The 23,855-nt window shown below is 33.1% G+C and overlaps 2 protein-coding genes across 3 annotated transcripts in view; one reads left to right on the forward strand and one right to left on the reverse strand.

Annotated features, from left to right (window-relative positions):
• Wdr81 (WD repeat domain 81) overlaps window positions 1–3,783 on the reverse strand; it is a 78,017-nt gene extending 74,234 nt beyond the window's left edge. The window contains 1 exon segment of the mRNA XM_076449732.1: window positions 3,529–3,783. Within this exon segment, the coding sequence (XP_076305847.1) occupies window positions 3,529–3,621 (93 nt within the window). The 5' untranslated portion in view covers window positions 3,622–3,783.
• A 4,006-nt stretch (window positions 3,784–7,789) lies between these two features.
• Window positions 7,790–22,382, forward strand: LOC143222773 (uncharacterized). Of its 2 annotated transcripts, none has more exons than XM_076449733.1 (4): window positions 7,790–8,107; window positions 12,711–12,875; window positions 20,292–20,405; window positions 20,743–22,382. In XM_076449733.1, the coding sequence occupies exons 1-4, from the start codon at window positions 8,061–8,063 to the stop codon at window positions 20,978–20,980; spliced, it is 564 nt and encodes a 187-aa protein (XP_076305848.1). In that variant the 5' UTR covers window positions 7,790–8,060; the 3' UTR covers window positions 20,981–22,382. The 2 variants fall into 2 exon arrangements, with proteins under 2 accessions (XP_076305848.1, XP_076305849.1); XM_076449734.1 differs by having other exon boundaries at window positions 12,748–12,875.
• The last annotated feature ends 1,473 nt before the right edge of the window (window positions 22,383–23,855 follow it).

Below are 23,855 nucleotides of genomic sequence, written 5' to 3' on the forward strand. Positions count from 1 at the left end.
GAAGTCCCTCACCATGTACAGGAATGCACACCAAGGGGGAGGAGATATGGGAGGAAAGGAGTGTCCACTGTCATGAAAATAATGGAAGGAAATAACAGCCAGGATGAAGAATTAGGTAAGAACAGTAATAAGAAGTGAGGAAATAAAAGACATACAAACAATTGTGATCAGAGGCAAGAAGAAAGAGGGCTAATATTTATATAGAAAGCAAAAACATTTGCTACATGTTTGATATGGACACAAATAAGTCTGTGGAGAACTACAATGATAAATTTAGTCAGGCAAGATGTAGGAGAGAGAGGTGGGCAACAGATAAGGAAGGAATGAAGAAAGGTAGAAAAGAGTCAGAGAATAAATTACCCTGCAACATTAGGTGGAAGATAGAGAAAATGCCACCAAAAAACTCAAGATAGCGAGGCAGTTTATAGAAGAACAGTCCTGCAAGAGAGGAGTAGCATGTTATAATGCAACAAAGTCAGACAGAAAATGGTCATAGTAAATACACCTTACATGTTAGCACATGGAAGAGGTAGAAGGGCAACAAGGGTGGGAAAAAAGGTAAGGTACATGATTAGAGAGATGGACCATACAAAAACCTTTGTATAGAGATAAAGGGATGTAATATCCCAAGGAAAGAATGATACATGGATCAGAATAAATGGAAAGTCATGGTTGAGAAGGAGAAGACAAAGTAATAGAAATTATGGTTGTGATCATCTACAAGGGGCAACCAAACAAAACCTTTCAAAGTGTGTTCCAAATAGAGCAGGGATTCCCAACCAGTGGGTCGCGAAGCCTTGTTAGAAGTAGCTTGGGATAACATTAATTTTATTTCATCAATTACATTTTCAAGTCACGAGTGCCAAAAGGTTGGGAACCCCTGAAATAGAGCATAGACCTAAGAGAGAAAATGGATAAGGGGCATAATGAAAAACCAAGAGCACAGAGAGTAAGGGCTAAGGAATGAAGTGCAGAAGATCCAAAAGAGAAGAAGATTAGCAATGAGAGGTGAAAAATGTGCAACAAAAAACAGGAATAACAAAGTGAAAGCATAGCAGCAAAAAACTAGTGGGTGAGAAACCATTTGGTGGTTAGAATACAGTCATGACAGATTATGAAACTTACCTGAATGGAAAAGACCCAAAACTAAACATTACATATAATGTTATGGAGAAATTGATTGTATCTAAACCTTATATTCTAATTGTATGCAAAGGAGTAATGTACCAGGCTAGGTTACTATTATTGACATGTTACACATTATTGCATAAAGAATGAGATCTAAATGTCATCTACCACATATAGATATTAAGGAGTAAATATGCAGAAATGGGCATTATCTTCCACTTATGCACTCTGAAGAGAAAAGAGTGCAGACTGAAGAATTACAATTATTTATGTATTAAGGAGAAATTAGCTACATCTAAACATTACCTGGTATATTTTAGGGAGCAAGAAAATATAATGAAACATTACCTTTTTATACTAACATGTTACGTAGTAATTAATCAGAATAAGATATCAGTGTCTATATTAGATGTTGAATAGAACATGTAACTATGTAACTAAACATTAATGTTTGTTTACATTTTAAATAGTAATTAAATATAATTAGACAAATTTTCACATGTACCCATACATGATGAACCATAACTAAATATTATATTCTTAAAAGAGTAATAAATGATGTTTAAACACCAAATCCTACAAGTTGCATGTTATCTCCTTTCATGCAATGATCCTTTTCCACATGTCACAAAATTTTACTCACATTTACAATTTAACCATGACGCCAATGGTTACCACATCTTTAACATAAATGGAAGGAGTATTCAAGTACATTAAAAATAATCAAGTTGATATTCAATATATATAGTTAAGAAAAAAAAAACAAAATGCAAATCTCAGCAAACTCAATATTTCCGAGCATGTCTGTGCTAAGGAAAAGAAGACACACAGATGTAGAGGAAGTATCAGTCACACTTCTATTTCTAGATGGATCTGCTGAATGAAAACTCATTATGTAGTAGTAAGAGTTCAGTAGACACAAAATTAGGTAGGAGTTTTCACAAGGTTGGTGGCATACAACCTCTCAGGGAAAACAAATACAAGAGGAAATAGCTATTTCTATATTAAGGTGGTATTTGTTCTGGAATTTATAATTATAAATTTTGAGTAAATAGCATTAAAGAACATGAATAATAAAACAATCTAATAAAATCATAAATAGGTATTACTATTTCCCAAGGCATTTTTCATGAAAAGTGTAAAAACTATGCAAAATATATATTTTAACCTCCAACAAATAAACATTAATACTTGTTTCATAACATAAAAATAGTATACTTCAAAAAACTTTAGTCCTTTCATTATACTTTAGATAATTGTAAACTATTATTGGTATTTGTGGCCATTAAATTGACTGAAAATCAACAAGAATTTACACAAAATGCATGTCCAAATAAAAAGAAGCATAATTAAATATTGCTCAGTTAAACACTTTTAATTTTGACACCTCAAAAGGTTACCTTAAACATAACTTCTTGACTTCCTGTGTTAACCAGTTTTTTTTACTGCTAGAAAACAATGCAAGACTAAAGAGGATGTATCAGTATGTCAAAACTAATTCTCCAATAATGTTTTTGAAGGGGGAGGGCATAAAATTTTGTTAGGATTTTAAATTTTGTTACATAACTTTGCAATAATTCAAATTTCAGACAATCCAAAACTGTGCACATCAGTGATATAAAACTAACTGGTTTATAGTCACCTGGAGAGCTTTTATCACTCCCCTTTAATAAGACAAGTAACATTAGCCAGCTGCCAATCTTCTAGCACCTGTCCACTGTTCAAAAACTTACAAATTATAGTAGCAAGTGGCTAACATATTTAATTCTAAATCACTTTTAAACTCTTGGGATAATATTATCTGGTTGAGGAGTCTTAACATTTGTTAAATTTCCCCAATTTCTTCTAAAATTCAGAATTAATAGCATCATCCTTTTTTGATTCTCTAGCAACTTTTGAGAATGAGAAATATTGATTAAGTTTTCATTCACAAAAGCTGAAGTAAAAAATAAAATTTAGTAACAGCCACTTTGTAATCATTAAAAATATCATTGAAACTTTGCTAATTTCCATGTAATCGTCAAAGCAAGTTTTATCAAAATCAACTTTAAATTTTTCCGATTCTTTACGTGAAATAAACAAAAATTATATGTACAGATTTTATGATCTATTGTTACATAACATCTTTGACTTTTTAATTTGTTGTGCAAACTGTACTCTAATTTCTAGTCTCTCAAAATTTTAATACCAGTAGGAACACTAACAAGTGACATATACATATTAAATACTTTTTGTTTGGAAGTGGGTAAAAATACTACTTATAGAAGATTATTTTACTAGGACGCAATAATGAACAAATTTACAAATCACAATGAGCAAAATTGCGCAAGTCCAACTTCATTACACGACTCGCGAGATACGTTACACTTCAATTCAAATACAACTTTGCAAGTTACTTACCAAACACAAAGCTTCACTTTCGTCTTTAACTTTGATGTAATTCAAGGCAATTCCCAAAATCTGATTAATCATAGACTCCAAGTCCATATCCATAATAAAACAAATTCTTTTCTAAGCATTAGTTACGAACATGTCTTTCAAACACCAAAAATACACCTGAAAAGTTTATTTTATAGATCACTTCTAACTATCCATCGTAAATTATGAAAATATAAACATCTGATAGATAGCGCTATAATATGAGAGAACGAGAATAGCGCTTTACCTCTCGAATGCTTAAATCCGGAAGAATAATAGTGCAGAAATTTCAAGAAAACATTTCATATGAACTCCAATTAAGTGAGAGGATTCTGAATGTGGTATTTAAAATTTTTAATGGAATTAATAGTACTCATGCATCATCTTTATTCATATTCAATGATAAGAATGGTGAAACTGGGGAAGTCAAATATATATTTTCTCATGGTAGGAGTCAACTTCAGCTAAAACATATACATATGTAAAAACGGATGGTTTGGGTTTTAAAAAACAATTATGTATGCTGACAAACACCACACTAACATTATTTATAAAATACAATGTGATAACTGCCACGACTTCAATATTAAAGAAACAAGTAGAAAGATGGAAACCGGATTAAAAGAACACAAAAAGTCACCTTCACACGTTTTCAAACACTGCAAATCAAATAAACACAACATAACCATAGAACACACCCAAATACTAAATAAAGAAGCAAACATAAACAAACGCATAATTAAAGAAGTCTCACTTATATAACAACTCAAGCCCAAAATAAACCAACACAAAGGAAACCTTTAACCTATATTAATAAATATAATCAAACATCTAAGCACGCCTTCTACATTCCTACACTCAGTTGCACAACCCCCTTTAAACATGTGGTCAGCTATCGGTCAGTTACCTCTTTCTTTCTTTGTGAACCTGACGATGACCGAAGAAAGTCGAAACGTTGTTTGCTCCTCTACATAAAAATTTTCTCAACCAAAACCAGCCGTTTTTACAATTATATTTTTCTCTACAGGGTGGCCCGTAAGTCCCTACCCATCCATATATCTTATGTATCCAGTGTATCTGTGTGCTGTCCCTCATTCTCGCTGCATAATATTATGCGACTCCATGTTCTGTGAGACATTTTAGTGTAAATGGGCTTACATCGGTCATATTTCTCTGAAAAAAAGAAACAAATTTATAATACACGCGTAATTGAATATACCATAATAACATGGATGGGTAGGGACTTACAAGCCACCCTGTACAAGTGGGTTTTCTCGTCATCACTGATTATTCAGCTAAGACAGTTTTATTTTTCTAACAAGGTGGTTGGCCTTTGGAAAAGGATTATTTTAGATGTGGTGAAGTTTACCATTTGAATGGATTATGCAGCATTAAAATGTTTAATGTGTTTTAAAAATATAACTGGTTTTATTAAACAGAGCCCGGCATGGCCAGGTGGTTAAGACGCTCGACTAGTAATCTGAGAGGCGTGGGTTCGAATTCCCCTCACACCAAACATGCTTGCCCTTTTAGCCGTGAGGCAATATAATGTGACAGTAAATTCCACTTTTTATTGGTAAAAGAGTTAGCGGTGATGGTGATGACTAGTTGCCTTTCCTCTCACCTTACACTGCTAAAATAGGGAAGGCTAGCGCAAATAGCCCTCGAGTAGCTTTGTGCGAAATTCAAAAACAAACAAACAAACTTACACTAAACAGTCTTGTATATCCAACAATATGGCAGGCCTGTACTTCACATAAATTGATACAGACTGGTCAAAGACAATTATTCCACAAAGACAGCTGAATTTCATCCATTGGTTGATACTTCAATGCAGTTTCTTGCCAACACGCATGCTGAATGTTAGATAGCACTGTCTGGAGCTCATGAAGAAACCTATGTGGATCAAAGATCAATAGTTAGGTGTTTGCAGATCTATGCCAACTATTAGATTTGGGGAAGTAGTGCATTCCATGATATTATTCTAAGGATAATGGTTTGGCTGAAAATATTGTACAGATTTTAAAAGTATGCTTTCACAGCTTGTAAGTCTTGTCTCATTTGACACAAATTATCATTTGGCATTTCTCATGATGACCTGTGTGATAACAGTGTAACAGTTAGTTGTTTACCAAATTTATTAGTATTCGAAAATAAAGTATAACTGCCAGTGGGTGTGTTGTATGATTCTTTTTCCAGTAGATATTTTATAACCCCTGATGAAATATGAGGATTGGTTGAGGTCTGCATTAGTTGATACACAGGTAGTTGCAGACCATCAGTTGGTTTGTTTTTTGGAATTTCGCACAAAGCTGCTCGAGGGCTATCTGTGCTAGCCGTCCCTAATTTAGCAGTGTAAGACTAGAGGGAAGGCAGCTAGTCATCACCACCCACCGCCAACTCTTGGGCTACTCTTTTACCAACGAAAATTGGGATTGACCGTCACATTATAACGCCCCCACGGCTGGGAGGGCGAGCATGTTTGGCGCGACGCGGTCGCGTGCCTTACGCGCTTGGCCATGCCGGGCCACCATCAATTGTACAAGTCATTTGTAAAGTATCATAGTTGTTAGGGCATAATAATAAACGAATGTAAGCTTAAGTTTGGAAGCTAACTATATTTTTTGTATGCATTTGCAGTACAGAAAAATATCCGTCTTGGTTGAACTGGTTTTTATTTCATATTCAGCAGTTCAGTCCACCAAATTTCCACCTGCATGGATGGGATCATGTAACATGAAATTTACACCGAAAACATTGACAAACTAAATATACGTGCCGCTTAGAGACTTTACTGCACTGATGAGATCAGAAATCAGAAGCTGGAAAGATTGTTGAGAAGAAAGATAAAAAGATATTTGTGTCTAACAATATTGATTTAATTGTCTAAATTAAAAATCACGATTAAAAAATGTTACAAGCATCTTACTGGCTGTACATGATGAGTCAGATAAATATTTGATAATAAATAGTCAGTTTAAATAGTTGTAATGATGGATGAAACAAGTTGGTGATCCTAATATTCTGTTTGAATAGAGTTGGGGTTGATATTGTGGATGAGAGTCACTCTATCATAACACTTAAAATATTCATGTAACTTACAGACTGAGAAGTTGTATTCATAACTGAAAGGAATTAGCAGTCCTTACTTTTATGTTAATGAGTGAAATGTCACTGTGAAATATCTACAGTATACTTTATATTCGCCATTTGATCAGAAAAATTAGGACACCTGAAGTCATTAAAATTAACCTTAGAACATTGAAAATTGGTATGACTTGATAACAACTAAGTTTGATTTGAATTTCGCGCAAACCTAGACGAAGGCTATCTGCGCTAGACGCCCCTAATTTAGCAGTGCAAGGCAAGAGGGAAGGCAGCTAGTCATCACCACCCACCGCCAACTCTTGGGCTACTCTTTTATCAACGAATAAGGGGATTGATTATAACATTATAACGCTCCCACGGCTGAAAGGGCGAGGATGTTTGGTGCGACAGAGATTCGAACCAGCGACCCTCGGAGTACGAGTCGAGTGCCATGTCGGGCCGAACAATTAAGAAACGAATACATCTGTGAACTCAATACACTTGCAACCCTTGTTTTTTGAGCACTTTGGAGGAATCTTATGTTAACATTGACACATTGTTTACACGAAAGGCAACCTGAGATTACTTGTATGTATATTTGTGTGGCATTTCATCATATCGATATACAAGATGTAAATAACTTCTATACATTTTCAAAGTCGTAGTAGAAAGTTATTCTAGTAGGTTTGCTGACTCATAGATGACAGTAAGAATGGTACAGGTAAAGGTGTTGGAACTTGGTGATGAAGAGTGAATGTTGTTTGCCATTAATTACCAGATGCATTTCACTGTTGGTCTGTTATATCTGAGAATCTCCTGTTGTTAATGAACCTAACTTCTACATGTTGTTGGTTTTCCGAGAGATGTACCAGGAATAAGTTGAGCCACGAAAGATATTCTATTTTTGAAACCACCATGGAAGAAAAATAATAACAAACAAGAGGATTTAAGAACTTTTTTCTATATCAGAAATATCAATTATTATTATGTTCTCTTGGGAATCTAACCTGACTAGGATATTAAGGAAAACAAGTTCAATTTGAGATATTTACATATTTTAATAAAAATTTGAATATATTATAAACAAATCAAATGTGTTATAATTAAAGATTTATTTATTTATTTTCGCACGATAACCCCGCAGATGTAAGGGCGAACTACCATGAGGTGGAAAGTAATATGTTCGAAAGTCAGTTTGATATGGAATACACTGTATTAGATGGCTCTGCCAGATTCAGAGACAAGACCAATGAAAACGCTGATAAGAAAGTCGCGGGAATTACCACTGTAGTCTAGAGGGCAATGTCAAATAAATTTCTATGAATAATTGGGGTTCAAGCGTAAGTTTATTTTAACTTAGCTTTAGACAAGGAACTTTTTTTTTTTTTTTTCTTAAACCTAAGCGTGTATTTAAAAGTTTGAGTAGAATGAGCAGTAAAAGCGATCGAAGAACGTACGAAGCAGTTGAATTCAGGTACTGTGCTGTTTATAATTTATAGTTTAGATCTAGTACTACTAGTAATATATATTTGTTAAGATTTGATTAGGAAAATTAACGAAAAACACACAAAATCATGACTGAATACTAAATCTGCGAACTGTGTAATGTAGTTAATTTAACTTGTGGAAAAACCTGGTAACTGGTATGTCTTTTTTTGTTTTTTTTAATTTTGACATGCTTGAACTTTTAAAATATTATATGCGAAATACTGAAATACATAGTTTCTGAGACTGAGAGTCGTTATGCGGATTTATAGAAAAATAATGTGAACTTGTGTTACTTGCAATAGTGACACCAGTATCTCAAAGAATTTCGTTGATTATTTTTATTGGTAATTTGAAAAAGAGGGAATAATGTTATCTGGAATATCTTTGGTGGTAGTAGAACACTGCATTGAATACTTAGTGTGTCATTGTACTTTAGCAACTTTTCACAAATCTCTTCACTGTTTGTCTTTAGTGATGCATATAACTTATTTTTCAGAAGTCTTTTAATACTGTAATCTCCAAATGATTGGAAGATTGCCAGTATGAAACCTATTATACTTTCTTAAGGCTTTCACCATTTTGTGTTAGGACTTTTGTTGTTATGTAATATAAAGATAGAGAGGAACAAATTGGCCCTTCAAGACTGCCCTAGTATATCCACATCTGAGAAAAAAATGAAAATGTTAAAAATAATTTGTATATTTGTTGATTTCCCTTTTAAACTCCTGTAACTTGAGTGTAAGGCTTTGCCTATATTACTATTAGTTCTAATGGAACGTATCCTATAAACTAACCACTTTGTTAATAAAATAAACCTTTAGCTGGAGCCCAACCTGTTTTTAAAAATTTTAAAGTTAGCCTATTTTCCTCAGAATAATAGCACAAATAAATTGGGGAACCTTTATACTATTAACCTTCCCTACAAGTAAACTTTTTTTCTCAAGAGAAACAAAGTTAAGAGCTCTTCATTTGTCCATGAGACAATCCTAGTGCTTCTCAGAACCATTCTATGAACATTTTCTAATATATCAGTATCCTTTTTTAGATAATAAGACCAAAACTATACTGTGTCACTATTCTGAGTGAGGCTTAACCATTGTCTTTTTTATGAAAAAGTGATATCGTGTTTCAACTTCTCATCAGTAGGCAATATGTACATTTGTAAAAATCTGTTATAAAATCCTTTTCTTTTAGTCATACTATATTTAGTGAATTCTCACCAATATTAGATATCTAATTTAGTTATCATAACACACATGAATTATATGCATTTATTAATATAAAGGTCATTTGCCAAGTACAGCATATTTGTTAAATTTACTAGTTGGACTAAACTGTTCTGTAATACCTCAGTATAACTAGAAACACTTGAGGGTAGTATCAAATAATTTTGTAATTGTTTCTAACAGTGACAGTGTGCATACAAAAAAGAAATGGTCTAAGCATTGACTCTTGAGGTGTACTATTAGTAATAAAGGTCCATTTTGAATATATTTGAATAACTTTTTTCTCATTGAACCATCCTATAAAACCATTTAAATATTCTTTTCACAACTACCACAAATATGATTTTCTTAGCTGACCTTCAATGTTGCACTTTATTAATGGTTTTTAAAGATATAAGTACGTATTGTCAATGCATTTTTCATCATCTAGATAATTAACAAACTATCTTGCTGGTTTGTCAGTTCTTCAGAATGAAGGGTAAAACTTATTCAAGTGAAAATAATAATAGTAAGTAGTTGGCATTTAATGATGTTTTTATTAATCCATACCCTAATTTTCATTTGCAAAGGACTGATATAAAATTAATAAAAAGAATTATAGTTCAACTTAAAGTAGTTAACACTATAATAGACAATGCTCAAGCAATTGGATAATATGAAGAAACATCTATTACTACTGTCTGTTGTACTGTTGCTGGCCTGATGAGTCCTCATATTAAACTAAAACCATTATTGAAATTGGATGTAGCACAATGTCCAACATGTTGCTATACCTTTTTTTCACTTCTTAAATTCTTTGAATTCTCAAAAATAGTTAACATGTTTATAATAACCTACCACTTCAGGAAATTAAGGTTGGCTCCCTTTATGTCTGTTTGTTTATTGTTTGAACCTATTGATTATTGCTGGGACTTTCAGAAATCCTTTGATAAGATATGCAACCAAAAATGAGTTAATTATTTGGATTTTTATAGTACTGATGGAAAATGTAAAAAAAAGAAAGTATGTTAGTGGTAGAAATATGAGAGAAAAGTCATTTTTTTATTTTGTACTGGGTGAATGTGTCTAGAGGGCTCTCATAGGAGGAATTTTGTTTGTTTGTTTGTACATACAAAATCTCCTTTCAGTAGTTTCATTTTGATGTAGAAGTAGTGATAAATATTGTTTATTTTAATGGAATATTAGACTATCAAATTTCACTTTTCAAAACTCAAGTTTTATATTTCCTGTGAGAAACTTATTAAATCACACCAGTTAATGATTCCAAAAACTGAAGTAAAAATTAAAAACTTTGATTAGTTTTATGTATTAGTACTTGACAAATTGGTCTGAGAGAGAACTACATTCATGAATATTAGGGACTGAAATACCATAATTAGAGCTTAATGGTTTTATATTTTTCTCCTGTAAATTTGTATTTTTATGTAACTTCTTTACCCAGTTTTAGTGAGACCTTTATTTGATTATCTGATTTTAAAAATTTATCACTGTAATTTCATTTTTATCTAAATGTTTTATTGCAAGAAATTCACCTGTACAGTTACTTATAGGTTTGCTTTCAGAGCTATCTCATAATTATGAAAAGATGTTAGGGCAGTGCCATGTTTTTAACTTTTTTTGTACTGTTAAAAAATTCTGCACTGTCCAGCTAGGTTATTTGCTTAGGCAACTGCTACAATATATAATCTTTTGGTGAAATATAAAAATTAATGACAACTGAGTCACAGCTTACTTGTCAATAAGAAAAACTGTTGTGTGTATCTTTATCAAAATGATTACACTTGTCTTCAAACAAAACAATAATTGTAAATATTCTGAATATTTCAAGGAGTATCAATGATAGTTAAACATGATTTGCTATGTTGGTAGGTGGTAGAGATTGACTAGTGAAGGTTTCAGTTATTACAAATTAACTAGTAGGATTCAATAAGAATTAAAATTTTTAACATTATTTAAAACTTTTATTTAAAATAACTGAATTTGAAGGTTGCAGCAATAATATGGGATTGGTCAGAAACTGGAAACAAATGTTTCATAGGTCTTGATACCTACTCAAGGCTATAAGTAAAATTTGCACAAATCTTTGACCATACATTTGGGTTTTCCAAAACTAAAAATATAAATGGAATATCTCTTGTATATTAATGATTTTGTTCTGAAATTTGAAGGGTTTAATGATTAAATATAGTATCTCAGTCCTCTCATATCACTCAATGACTAAACCTTTTGTTAATTTATATTTTAATTCATATTTATTTCATTTCATTTTACAGAAGTATTTATGTTATCAGGTGATGTCATGATGATAATCCTTTAATAACCTCAAGGTGTATGTGAAACAAAGGGTATTTGGCTGGTAAACAGTACATTATAGAGTATTAAATTAGTTAGTAGTTTAACTTTAAAAAATTTGAAATCTAGGTGTGCTGTTTTATAAATATGGGTTGAGTGTACGACAGTATTTTTTTATGCATGTGTGATTAAAACATTGGATAGTTGGATTAATGAGAACAGTAATAACTGGAAATGCTAATTTCAATTATTTTATCATGTTTTTGAGTTTTATACTAACTAACTTAGGTGAACAACCTTGAATTAATCTATTATATTAATGACAAATCATGTCACTATTTTGATTACAAGTACAGAAAACTAATTTCAAATAGTTTATTTTTGTGACATTGAATTAATTTTAAGTGATAATTATATGGATGTCCTAGGTGCTTCCACACAATTTTTACACATCCAAAGGAAAGTTCTGGACTTCAAATACACCTGAATATCTAATAATAGAAGTATTAAATTCTTGTATGCATGATTTGATAACACATTACAGGTTTTTATGGAAATAAAATACAACTACAACTGTTAAATTATTTAGTGAAATTTACTCAACTAAAAATGTTTTAAAAATAAAACACTACTTTCTTCTGCAGGTAACAGATATGAAAGTGGCCTCATTCTGAGATATTAGCACATATGTACCTTTTTATTGGTTGAAATAGAATTTTTATATTAATGCTTATAAAATAGAAAAATATTTAGTGCAAAAAATTGAGTATATCAAAAGGTTTCAAACACCTGTTCCAATTAGTTTTACATTTTTTATTTTAGATTTTCTTTCGTTTTATGCATAATTTTGATTTGGTAGATTTTTTGCATGCTGAAATAACTTGAGCAGAAGCATGGAGTCAAAAATAAGCTCTGAAAATAATGGATAACAACTTCATTCTGAATATATTTTGTTACAATGATGACAAAAGAAGTATTAAATCTAGTGAAACTGTTTCACATTTATACAGTTCCTTTCTAAAATTTAGGAACATGTATCATTTGGTTTCAAAGGAATTTAAATTTTTTTAGTTATAGTTGTCCTATATGCCTCTCTCCTCGACTAAAGATGGTGACTGGGATGTGCCAGCACAGAATTTGCACCGAATGTCTGTATGACAGTGAAAATGGTGCACTGAAAACAAGCATGTCCAGGTGTCCAACATGCCAAAAATCTGCAGTATTTCCACCAGAAAGGTTTGATTTTAATGTATTATATCTTAACGGTCACTTTAATATATCACAGTACATGTGTGCTTTATCTGTATACACAATACAGATGTTATATATGAGTTTAGTACATTATAGTAAAATATTGTTCGATCCTCACTTTATAAATGTAGATCAAACCACTTTTTTGCAGTCCATCTGACCATCTTGATAACAGCCCTTGATCTTAGATTCTAGTGGGACAGGCTTTGTTGTAAGACTGTCATGTTTAAAGTACACCCTTCTAGCAGATTTTTCTTTATAAGCCATCCAGCATACAAGGGTTGATTTCCCAGTGTGTGCTTGAACAGTGTCTGCTAGAGATTAGTAATGTTTGAATAAATATTTTGGAAAGTAACTTGTCACTTTTCCAGATAGATTTTTGTGTGGCTATTATTGCATGTGGTATTTGAACTGTTTTTGTCTTTGCCTCTCTTTTCATGGTTTTTTACCTGTTACAATATGTCACACCCTGCTTACCATTACTGCTATATGACTTATCCTAGATCTTTTTCTTGACGTTTATTATGTGTCACGTTTATCCATATATCTTTGCTTTCCAATACTAAGTTCAAAGGATATTCATGTCTTTTAAGTTTTTAATTCCTAATGTGACCCCTCAGTGTGAATTCTTGTATGTGGTGAAGGGACCTCCCAGGAAAGGTTCTGTTCTTTCAGAGTAGCTTCTCTGGGATTTAAACATCCACCCACATGTTTACTGTGCATGGTGACCCATAAGGGGGAGGAGAGGATCCTGGTGGTTGAGGCGTTCAACCCTAATGTGCAACTTTGACCTTGAAATCCTGGAGATGGGTGGCCTCAGTGTGGCTCCCCTAGGGTCAGTTGGCTTGTCCACTCAGGCTAGGGTAAACCAATTACCAGTGTTTGTTTTTAGTAGTGTTGTGAACATTGTATCTGATGCTGGTGTTGGGATATAGTGCTCACAAAACCCTGGCATTGTAATGTCCCCTCATAGGGCTCCATGGTGGGTGGGGTCAGTGGGCACTGAAACATCCTTTTTTTTTATTATGTATCCTCCAAATAAAAACTTAATAAAAAACAGTCCATAGGTAAATGACTGCATCTTGAAGACACTGAGCAGCAATCTTCAACATCTGTAACACCTGTACCTCATTTTCTTATTCTACATCCTCTTTCAGACAAACCTTCAGGACAGATGTTTCCCTTTTTCATTCAGAAGGGGTTAGAGAGACTTGCTGGCTCTCCAAAATCTGTAAAGAAGCTTCGTTTTGGTGACATTGGTGGAAACATTCACATCTCAACAGTGAACTCCTTGCATTCAAAGGCAATTGGAGATGCACCATTTGAGGTTAACTCCTCATAATGAATTCAAAGTAGCATGAGGAGTATTGTTGTGAGGGATTTGAAGAACATTCCAGAGTCAGAGATTGTTGCTGGTTTCTTCACCCACAGAGTTTCTCCAGTGAGGTGCATCTCCACTTGCAAAGATGGAATTATGATGCCAACCAATGTCCTCATTCTGACATTTACATCAGTACATCCAACTGCCACCCTCAAGGCAGACTATTTAAATTGCAGGGTACAGCCATACATTCCAAACTTTCTAAGGTGTTTCCAGTGTCAGCAGTTTGGTCACTAGAAGACATGTCATGGTTCCTTAATGTGTGCTCATTGTTGTGACAAGGACTGCAATGACTGAGGGTGAAACGGACCCTTGTTGCTTCAAGTGCAATGGCTCTCACCCATCCTACTTTCATTCTTGCCCTAAATGGTTGGAAGGAAAAAGGTGCAACATTTGAAAATGATTGAAAACATTACTTACGACAAGGCTCGATGACCACTTCATCTCGGACATATTCTACTGCTCTTCATTCCACTACTACAGGGAGAATGCAGACAGATCTCTCTGTGCCCCCAAAAAAATCATTCTCAAACCAAATAAGTCTTTTGGCCTCCATGGTTAAAAAGTGAATGAATCAACTTCAACACAGATCTCTGTCCCTAATGTACATTCTAGCAAATCCCAGGATCCACTTCCTTTGGTTCTAGGTATGGGCATTTTCTCATGTACATCTTCTCCCACCTCAAGATGCAAAATGATCATTTGTTCACGTCCTCAGTTGCTGGAATCCTCTTCCAACAGCAAAGACCTGCCTAATCGACCCAGGGCAGGATCCGTGGAGGTCAATAGACCTCCCTCGAATAAAGTCAGTAAAGGAAAAAGATGTGGTTGTAAACAGAAGGGCTTTCTATTCAATACACATAAATATAAATGGCTGCCTCAATACAATAGAACTGTCAAGGTTTACGTTCTAATCTGGATGACATCAAAACACTGATTGCTTCCTACCATTCTGTATGTCTCTTCTTACAGGAAACATTTCTGAAACATGCCGATACAGTCACCTTTCAACAGTTTACTTTGTACAGAAAAGACAGGCTGTGTAATGGACAATGGCATGGAGGGGTGGCACTGTTGGTTGATCAGAATGTACCCTGTCTTTGCCACTCTACACCCTTGGAGCCAGTAGCCATCAATTTTTCCTTGGGTTGTATCCTCACTGTTTGTTCTCTCCACCTGTTGCCTGGAGAGGCCTATGAGCAATCAGACCTTGATGCTCTCATTGAACAGTTGCCATCTCCCTTTTTAATTTTGAGGGACTTTAATGGACATCATCCTGTCTGGGGAAGTGCTAGTATTGATGGGAGGGGTTGTTCTCTAGAGCATATGCTCTCTGATCACAAACTTTCTCTTTTCAATAGCATTTTTTATACTTACTTTCATGCACCTAGTCTGTTCTTTATTACTATTGATCTTTCAGTTTGCTCCCCTTCACTATTCTCCCACTTTTTAGGGAGGATTGATAATAATCCATGAGGCAGTAATTATTTTCCTGTAATTTTGAGAGAGACTGCCATGGTTGATGCCATCTGACCCACATGTCTCTGTGAAAGCTGAATCAAGCAAACTGCTCCTCTTGCACTGCTTTTGCAGAACTTGATCTTGCCATTGCATATTAGCCATGAATAAGCAACTGTATGGCAACAGTGAATTACTGTATTCCTAAAACCTACATCTTTTCCATGATATCCTCGTCTATGGTGGAATCCTGTGTGCCACATGGCATGGACAGCTCAAAAATGGGGCTGGGATACTTTCTGTAAATATCCTACAGTCTTAAACTGCATTGCTTATTAGCAGGCCCTGCACATGCTCGGTAGGTAAGATGTCAAAGCCAGAAGGAATTTTGGATTAAGTTCACAACCAGCATATCTTCTCCCACCAGTTCCAAAGTCATATGGGACAGGATTTGGGAAGGTCTGTGGGCAAAATAATTCTGTCCCCCTCTTGATCTTGCTCTCTGGCCAGGAAGTAGCTGATACCCGGAGCATTACCTGTACTTCAGGTGAAAGTTTTTTCTGGGTATCTAGCACTTCTCTTACCTCCTCCATGTTCTTAGCCATCAAGACTTTGGCAGTGTGATTGCTTCTTTCCTTTCGAGCTGATTATCTCTGACTATAATTGTCCCTTTACACTAGTTGAACTCAAACTGGCCCTTCATTGGTCTGGCAGAACATTGGTGGGACCTAATGATATACACTATGACATGCTGTGCCACTTATCTCTTGCTTCTCTTGATATTCTTCTAACTGTTCTTAACCGGATCTGGCAGGAGAATGTTTTCCCTAATGCCTGGTGCCAGGCTCTTGTCCTTCCTTTCTCTAAGCCTAAAAAGATCCCAAGATTCCTTCAAACTACCATCCAATTGCTTTGATGAACTGTCTTTGTAAGACCTTAGAGAGGATGCTTAATGCTCATCTTGTTTGGTTCCTCGAATCAAACAACCTCCTCTCACCCACCCAGTGTGAGTTTCGATGACAGTGCTCCTCCATGGACCACCTGATATAACTTGAAACGTCAATCAGAGATTCCTTTCTCAAATGACAACCTCTTGTATCAGTATTCATTGACATTGAAAAGGCTCATGATACAACATGGAGGTGTGGCATTTTGCAAGACCTGTATATATGGGTTACATGGCCATTTACCCATTTTCAATTTTTCAATGGACAGGGGATTCTAAGTTTGTGTGGGTTCATCATTTTATTATTCTTTTCTGCAGATACTTGGAGTCTCTTTGGGCTGCGTTTTGAGTGTCACACTTTTCAGTATGAAGATTAATGCCATCGCTGAACAGCTCCCTCTTACTGCTGCATACGAGCTCTATGTTGATGACTTTCATATCTCATGCTAGCCGTTGAATATGAGATACATTGAGCAGCAGCTACTGGTGCCCTCAGTTGTTTACTAAAGTGGACCACAGCAAACAGCTTTAACTTCTCTGTCTATAAAACCATTTGCATGCACTTTTGCCACCAACGGGGTATCCACCCTGATCTTGAACTCCAGATCAGTGAAATTGTGCTGCCTGTGGTCCCTGAGACAAAGTTCTTGGGGCTTATCTTTGACTGTAAGCTGACCTTTATACCACATATCAAGCACCTATGGGTCAAATGTACAAGAGCACTGAACTTGTCCTCTCTTCCACCACTTGGGGAGTGGATTGATGTTCTATGCAAAGATATATTGTAGTCTTATTCAATCAGAACTCTGCAATGGATCACTGGTCTATGGCTCTGCTAGGACCTTGGCCTTAAAGATGCTGGACCCATTCATCATCAAGGACTTCGGCTCTACACTGGGACTTTCTGCACTTCCCCAGTTCAGAGCTTATACACAGTCTCATGAACCTTCTTTGCACCTTCCTTTATTCCATACCAGCTGGGGTTGTGTTTTCCTTTCTTGGTGGGCCATACTGTTTCAGAACAAAAGATTTGCCATTGTTCCTTTTGGCCTTTGTATCCACAGTTTTTTAACTTCTCTTTTACCTGGGACTGATATTAATGTGCCAGGTCACAATAAACCATATTTTACTGTCTTGCTGCCATTATGACTCTCAACGGCTGCAAAATTTTTAACATGCTCTGCCCCAAGATTTATCTGTAAAGTTGCACAGTGTTATTGGCTATGGTGACACTGTCCACCTTAAATGTTTTTTAAAGGTCATTAATTTTTTAATGCTATTTAAGTTCTTTAAATTATACATTAGACATTTTTAAGAATCAAAGAACATCTGGTTCAATTTTTAAATTGGAAAAATAGTTGTAATGTTAAATAGTTTGAAACCAGAACTGGCCAATTTTAGGTGACTAATGGTGGTTTTTGAACTTGCCTGTTAGTCTTCTTGGTGAGCTATGATAATTAGTTATGCTACAGAAATTCCTTTATAACTTGTATCACTGTAGTTTTTCTCTTACAGCTGTAGACTAGATGTAAAAATTGGATTTAATGCTATTTGTTTTAAATTCAAAAATTAAACTTTGTTTTGTATTATCTTAATTTCCTTTAATGAATTTTTATAATTTTGATTTTAACTTTATCGAATGTTTGTCGTAGATAGCATAGTTGTTTTGTTCCATAAAACACCAAACCAACCTACCAACCTAATGTGAACAATGAGCAATTTAAGTCATTAATGCCATATAATTATCAGTTAATTAAATTAAATTAGAATTAAATCAATGTCAAATAAATTAATTGAAATTCATTTTCTGTACATGTAATCAAAGTAGTGACATTATTTCTCATTAATCTAATATAATAGATTAATTCAAGGTTATTCAGCTGAGTCAGTTAGTATCAAACTCAAAACATGATCAAATAATTGAAATTAGTGTTTCCAGTTGTTTCAGTTTTCAGTATTCCAGCTATCCAAGTCTCATGAGAATAATGGTTTAGTTGAATGTGATTAATTAATGAGCTCGATGATTAATCGGTTAGAGCAAGTTCTGCATATTGCACAGATTTGTAGTTATGAGTTAAATGTCAGAATACTTTGCTGTATACACCCTCCCCAAAAGTAGGCATCACAATACTTACATAACATACTACAATGCTGAAATGTAATTTTTACATGTCAATCCACCATGATTATATTGGCTGTAGTTTGCATAGAAATCTGTATATCTGAAATTGGTTTAATATGACGTAATCAACACGGTATTCAAACATTTAGATACTTTCAAAGTTCTGTTATACAGGAGTTCCTTGGATTTCGGATATTTAATTTATATTTGAGAAGGATTGTATGAGGTCAGAGCTGGTTCCACTTCCTGTTTGTTTTTTATATCTTTTATCTACATGTGCAAGAGAAAAAAAAATCTTATCAATTTCTACATTTTATGGATGTGTGTGTGTGTAAAGTCAAAGATACAAAATTAACTGTAAAAGTTTAGAAACTTAACTGAATATATCTGTATGGATATTTGCTGAACTAGTATGGAAGGATGAAACAAATCTATTGACTGTTGATTTGCCTCAAGTAGTTGAATGCAAGTGTGATGTATACCATGTACAGTTTGCAAAAGTTCTAAGTCTGTTTAAAGCAGCTACAGTTAAGATAGTAAATTCTAGTACAAATTTCTCACCTGGGAAAAATTCATAGAAATGTTTGAAGCCTTGTGTTTTTGGGATTTCATTTTAAAGGCAAAACTGTTGTTCAAGGATTGCTTGTTTGTTTTCTAAAGGAATTTTACATACTATTTTGGATTTCTTATACAATTTTCAATAAGATGTCACTTAAATGTATTTCTAGCACATATAGTTTTTATTTTAACAATTAAAGTAGAAAGGTCACAAAATTTTGATTTATGTATAACTGGACTCCATGGCCTAGTCAGGCTCTTAAAAGATGTTGTGTATTGCATTTGTTATGTTTATTTAAGGTCTGTAATAATTAATCATTATTTAAACAATAATGGGTACCCTTGTTTTTTGTCTTTCATATATGCAGTAAACTATCTACTATTTATATTCTTTTGGGTAATTTCAAGATGTAAACATTTTTCCTGCATGCATTTATAATTTAGCAATATATTGCAAACTTTCACAGAAGATTTTTAAACTTATTTTCCTTTAATTATAATGAAAGGCATAATTGCAGTTTTTGATGCCATTTTTTGAGTAAAATTGACTTAGAGACATCTCGGAGGTAATATAGTTACATAGTTAGTAGCCATGAGGTTTGCTGAAGATGGTTACTAATATGGTTTCACATAACTTATTGAGTAACATTCTAAATTAGTGACATTTGCATGTTTGAAAATAAGGTTTTTTTATAAAAAGATTTTTTATGAACAGATTAAAGGAAGTAGTGAAGTTTAGTAATACAAGATTTATTAATTATCAATAATCTAAACTGTTGTCAGTCCCCCAACTTTTTTGCATTTATTAATCATGATTTGATTATCTACTTGGAAGTTTTGACATCTGTTATTTAGTTACTTTTGTTCTGTATTCAAGCATTTTACTTTTAATGATTTTAGTACCATTAATAGTAGTTCTATTTTTTATCAAAATAGGCCTAACATCCCCGAAGATAACATCTTGATCCAGAAAATGTTAGGAGTAAGACAGTGTCCCAATAGTGGTTGTTTCAATGAATTCTGGGAATGGGAATTAAGTGATCATTTAAAGTAAGTTCATTTTCTGGACATATTGAATAAAATCTGTTTATTTAACATTGTTAGGTATGTGTACATTTATATAATATTTACCTTTTATGTACATGTGCATAATTTTTTTTCTATTGCACATGTTAACATTAGTAATTTAGCTTGTGTGGTGGTGAAACTATTGATGTGAGTTTTATCTGGGACACATAAACCAAGATCTGAGAAGTAAATATTAATCCTACTTCACCTGTCTTCTAAATGAGACTTAGTTTGAACGTAATATTTTTAAAGGTCAACAAATATTTTTAAAAACGTTTTTTAAATATGAGTGCCTGACTATTACATTGTTTATTTTCAGAGAATGTTCTCATAATGCATTAAAATTAAGAAAGTCAGACAAAAAAAGAGCAAGAAGTGTTAGCTGTGTACAAGGAACGTCCCCTCTAATCAATGAAGCAAAGATCTTCCAGTACAGAAAACAGAGTCAAAAGTTAGCTTGTAATGCCTCTGGAAAGTGTGAAACTCTTATCAGTACTGGTTTAAGAAAGCGAAGGAAGACAGCGTATGATCTCAGAGAAATTCATACCTCTAAATAAATTATTAATTATTTAGATGATTGTGTTATAATGCAACCTACTAAGGTTTTGTTAATATAAAATTATTTGTCTTTCAGGTTTTAGTGGAATAATGTTCAAAATATCAATGATTATCTTTCAAATTGAGGAAGCAGTAAATTAAATTTTCATTACTGTACACAATTCAGCTATTGTTTTGTTACATTATAAGGTAGAATCAATGTCAAGTAATCCATTTTATCCTGTCTTTGTCAAGAAGTGTGAATGAACATTCTAAATTATTTTCACAATATAATATTAATTAAAGCCATATATTCCAGATGTTGTTCCTATGGGAGTCTCAAAGGAAATTTCTAAGTTTGAGTTTAGTGTAGTTTATGGAAAAGAAGTAATTTTACAAAAACCATTTAAAAATTTGTTATTTCAGTCATAAAGTGGTAATAACAAGAAACAGCCAAAGTGATCTTTGGATTCTGTTGAGTTGAACAGTGATAAATGCAATCTCCAGTAATATTGCCATATATTTTAATATGATGGTCTGTATTTGTATATAAAAGTGGGGACAGAATTTTGGTGAATAGTTAAATCTTAGTCTGAATTAGAGTTTGCAAGTAAGCTATATTACTGTGTACACACACACACACACACACACACACACACACACACACACACACACACACACACAGTTTATTATTAAAGATAAATCCATATAATGTAATTCTAAATTAAAGCACTATGATAAATAATTTCTATAGACTAGAAATCTAGTTTTATTGTTTGTGCACAGTATTTGAGTACTTGTACATTTCCCAATATATTGTTTTTCAGGATTTTGGTGAATTATTGAACCAAGATAAACAGTTGTTTTCCTTTCATATTTAAAGTAACTTAAAATTCAAGAATGTACATAGATACTGTTTTTTTCTTACTAACAAGGTTTTAACTTTGTTGCTGAATGTAAAAAAACAACAAAAAAAACTGAATACAATATTGTAATTCCTCTCGCAAATTAATTCCTCACAGAATTATTAGGTTTGAACTTGTGAAACGTTTTGCCCGAAAGTATAGTATATTGATATAAATTTCACTCAGATATGAAATAACTGAATAATTAGGGGTTTTATTCAATAAATGTATGTTTAGTTTTGTGATATAAATATGTAATATATAAAGCAGTCATAGATATTTAAAGCAATTTCTACAGAACAAAATACTTAAAATAAAGGATTATACATCTGTAAATTTTTATATAGTAGAAAATAAACAGTTGGTAGAAAATATCCATTGATTTGTAATAGTGTTTATATGGGCAATTTCAGTATTGTTTTGGCAAATATAAAATACAGTTAAGTGTTTAAAGTGTATTCTGTAAGCTGAATTTTATGTTAAATGATAAAAATAAAGATCTGTGTTTTAACAAGACATTTGAAATGTTCCGTAATATATTTCTGTACTCCATTTTTATAGGATGATTATAAAGTTCCAGTACCTTATGCATTTTAACTTATTCAACTTGCTTAAAGTTTTGGGATAAAGATTATGCTGAAAGTACTTACTAATAATTTTACATTAATTTCAAAAATGGGTTGGAACTTAGAGTAATCCTTTTACTGTTAAATGTAATATTTCCATTTCATATGGTTACTACTTATAAAAACAAACATTAGAATGTTATGAACAATAATGGAAGAATGCTATCTCTGTGTGTGTGTGTGTGTGTGTGTGTGAGTGTGTGTGTGTGTGAGAGGGAATTAATCTAACACCTATACGTAATGGTTAGATACATTTCCATTAAAAGTAATCAAATATTGTTTATACTTTAACATGATCAATTAGGATTTTTTCTTTGGCTAATTTGTTTTGCATTTAAACAACCTTGCATGTTCAACATTCAAAAGCCTGTAGTGGAATTTCAAACAGTAGATCTTAGTCATGGTCTTCAAGCTTCACATTTCATGAAACAAAAGCATTAAAATTTGAAAATAACTATTCATCAATGTACTTTAAACAAAAACTCTTTATGGTCATTAATAAAAAAAGGGGGGGGTATTAAGCATCATCAAGAATGTGTAGTTTAAGCAACCTTGGGCAGGTTGGTATAATGTATAAACACAAACAGTTGTATTGAACATACACAAAACTAACCCTAAAAGGAATAACTCAATGATCAACTTCATAAAAATGGCTAAACAAAAACCACAATCTGAGGAATCCATGTGGCTGAAACCTAAACTTTTTTTTGTAAATTTCCCACTTCCTTTCTTCTTACTCTTATTTTTAATTTAAATTTTGTACTTAGGGAAGTAAAAATGACATTTAGTCCACAAACATGTTGCATTGTGTTCAAAGTCAATATTATTTCATCTGGTCAAAAAGTTTATATTGATCTTCAATGCAGGTATGAGGAAAAACTGTAGATTATAATGCATCATATTTTAATTGTATTTTAAATGTATATTTGAAGCAAAATAGACTATAGATTTCTGCAACATGGATAATTAAAACTTTAACCTAATAATGTAAATGATATAATAACCACGTAGCTTCTTTTACAAAGCTAATTTTATATTATTAGGGAAACCTCAAATCTTCAATTCTGGATCAATAGGACAATCACTTAACTCCTGTTAATTTTTATACTTAAAGTATATTTAGACATCTCAGCAAGAATAGATTATTTTAATTATGTGACACCCAAGTTTTACCTGAGTCCATCTAGAACATAGAATATAGAGAGAGATTTATTTGTATAATTATTCAAATTCTTTATTGTAATGTTATATAATTTGTTAGAAGCTGTAGCTCAGCTTTGAGGTCCACTAATATTACTTCTAAGGTATTGTCTTCCATGCTGAAATACATAATTTATCTGTCTTTCACACCTGGTCTACATTCT

The sequence above is a fragment of the Tachypleus tridentatus genome, chromosome 8 (genome assembly GCF_004210375.1).
Source record: "Tachypleus tridentatus isolate NWPU-2018 chromosome 8, ASM421037v1, whole genome shotgun sequence".
NCBI lineage: Eukaryota > Metazoa > Arthropoda > Merostomata > Xiphosura > Limulidae > Tachypleus > Tachypleus tridentatus.

What these genes read in the sequence shown, in the direction of transcription:
- LOC143222773 (XM_076449733.1), top strand. Translation starts at nt 8,061, where the DNA reads ATGAGCAGTAAAAGCGATCGAAGAACGTACGAAGCAGTTGAATTCAG. An exon ending in GCAGTATTTCCACCAGAAAG is followed by an intron (nt 12,876 to 20,291) that starts GTTTGATTTTAA and finishes TTATCAAAATAG; the next exon opens with GCCTAACATCCCCGAAGATA. An exon ending in GAATTAAGTGATCATTTAAA is followed by an intron (nt 20,406 to 20,742) that starts GTAAGTTCATTT and finishes GTTTATTTTCAG; the next exon opens with AGAATGTTCTCATAATGCAT.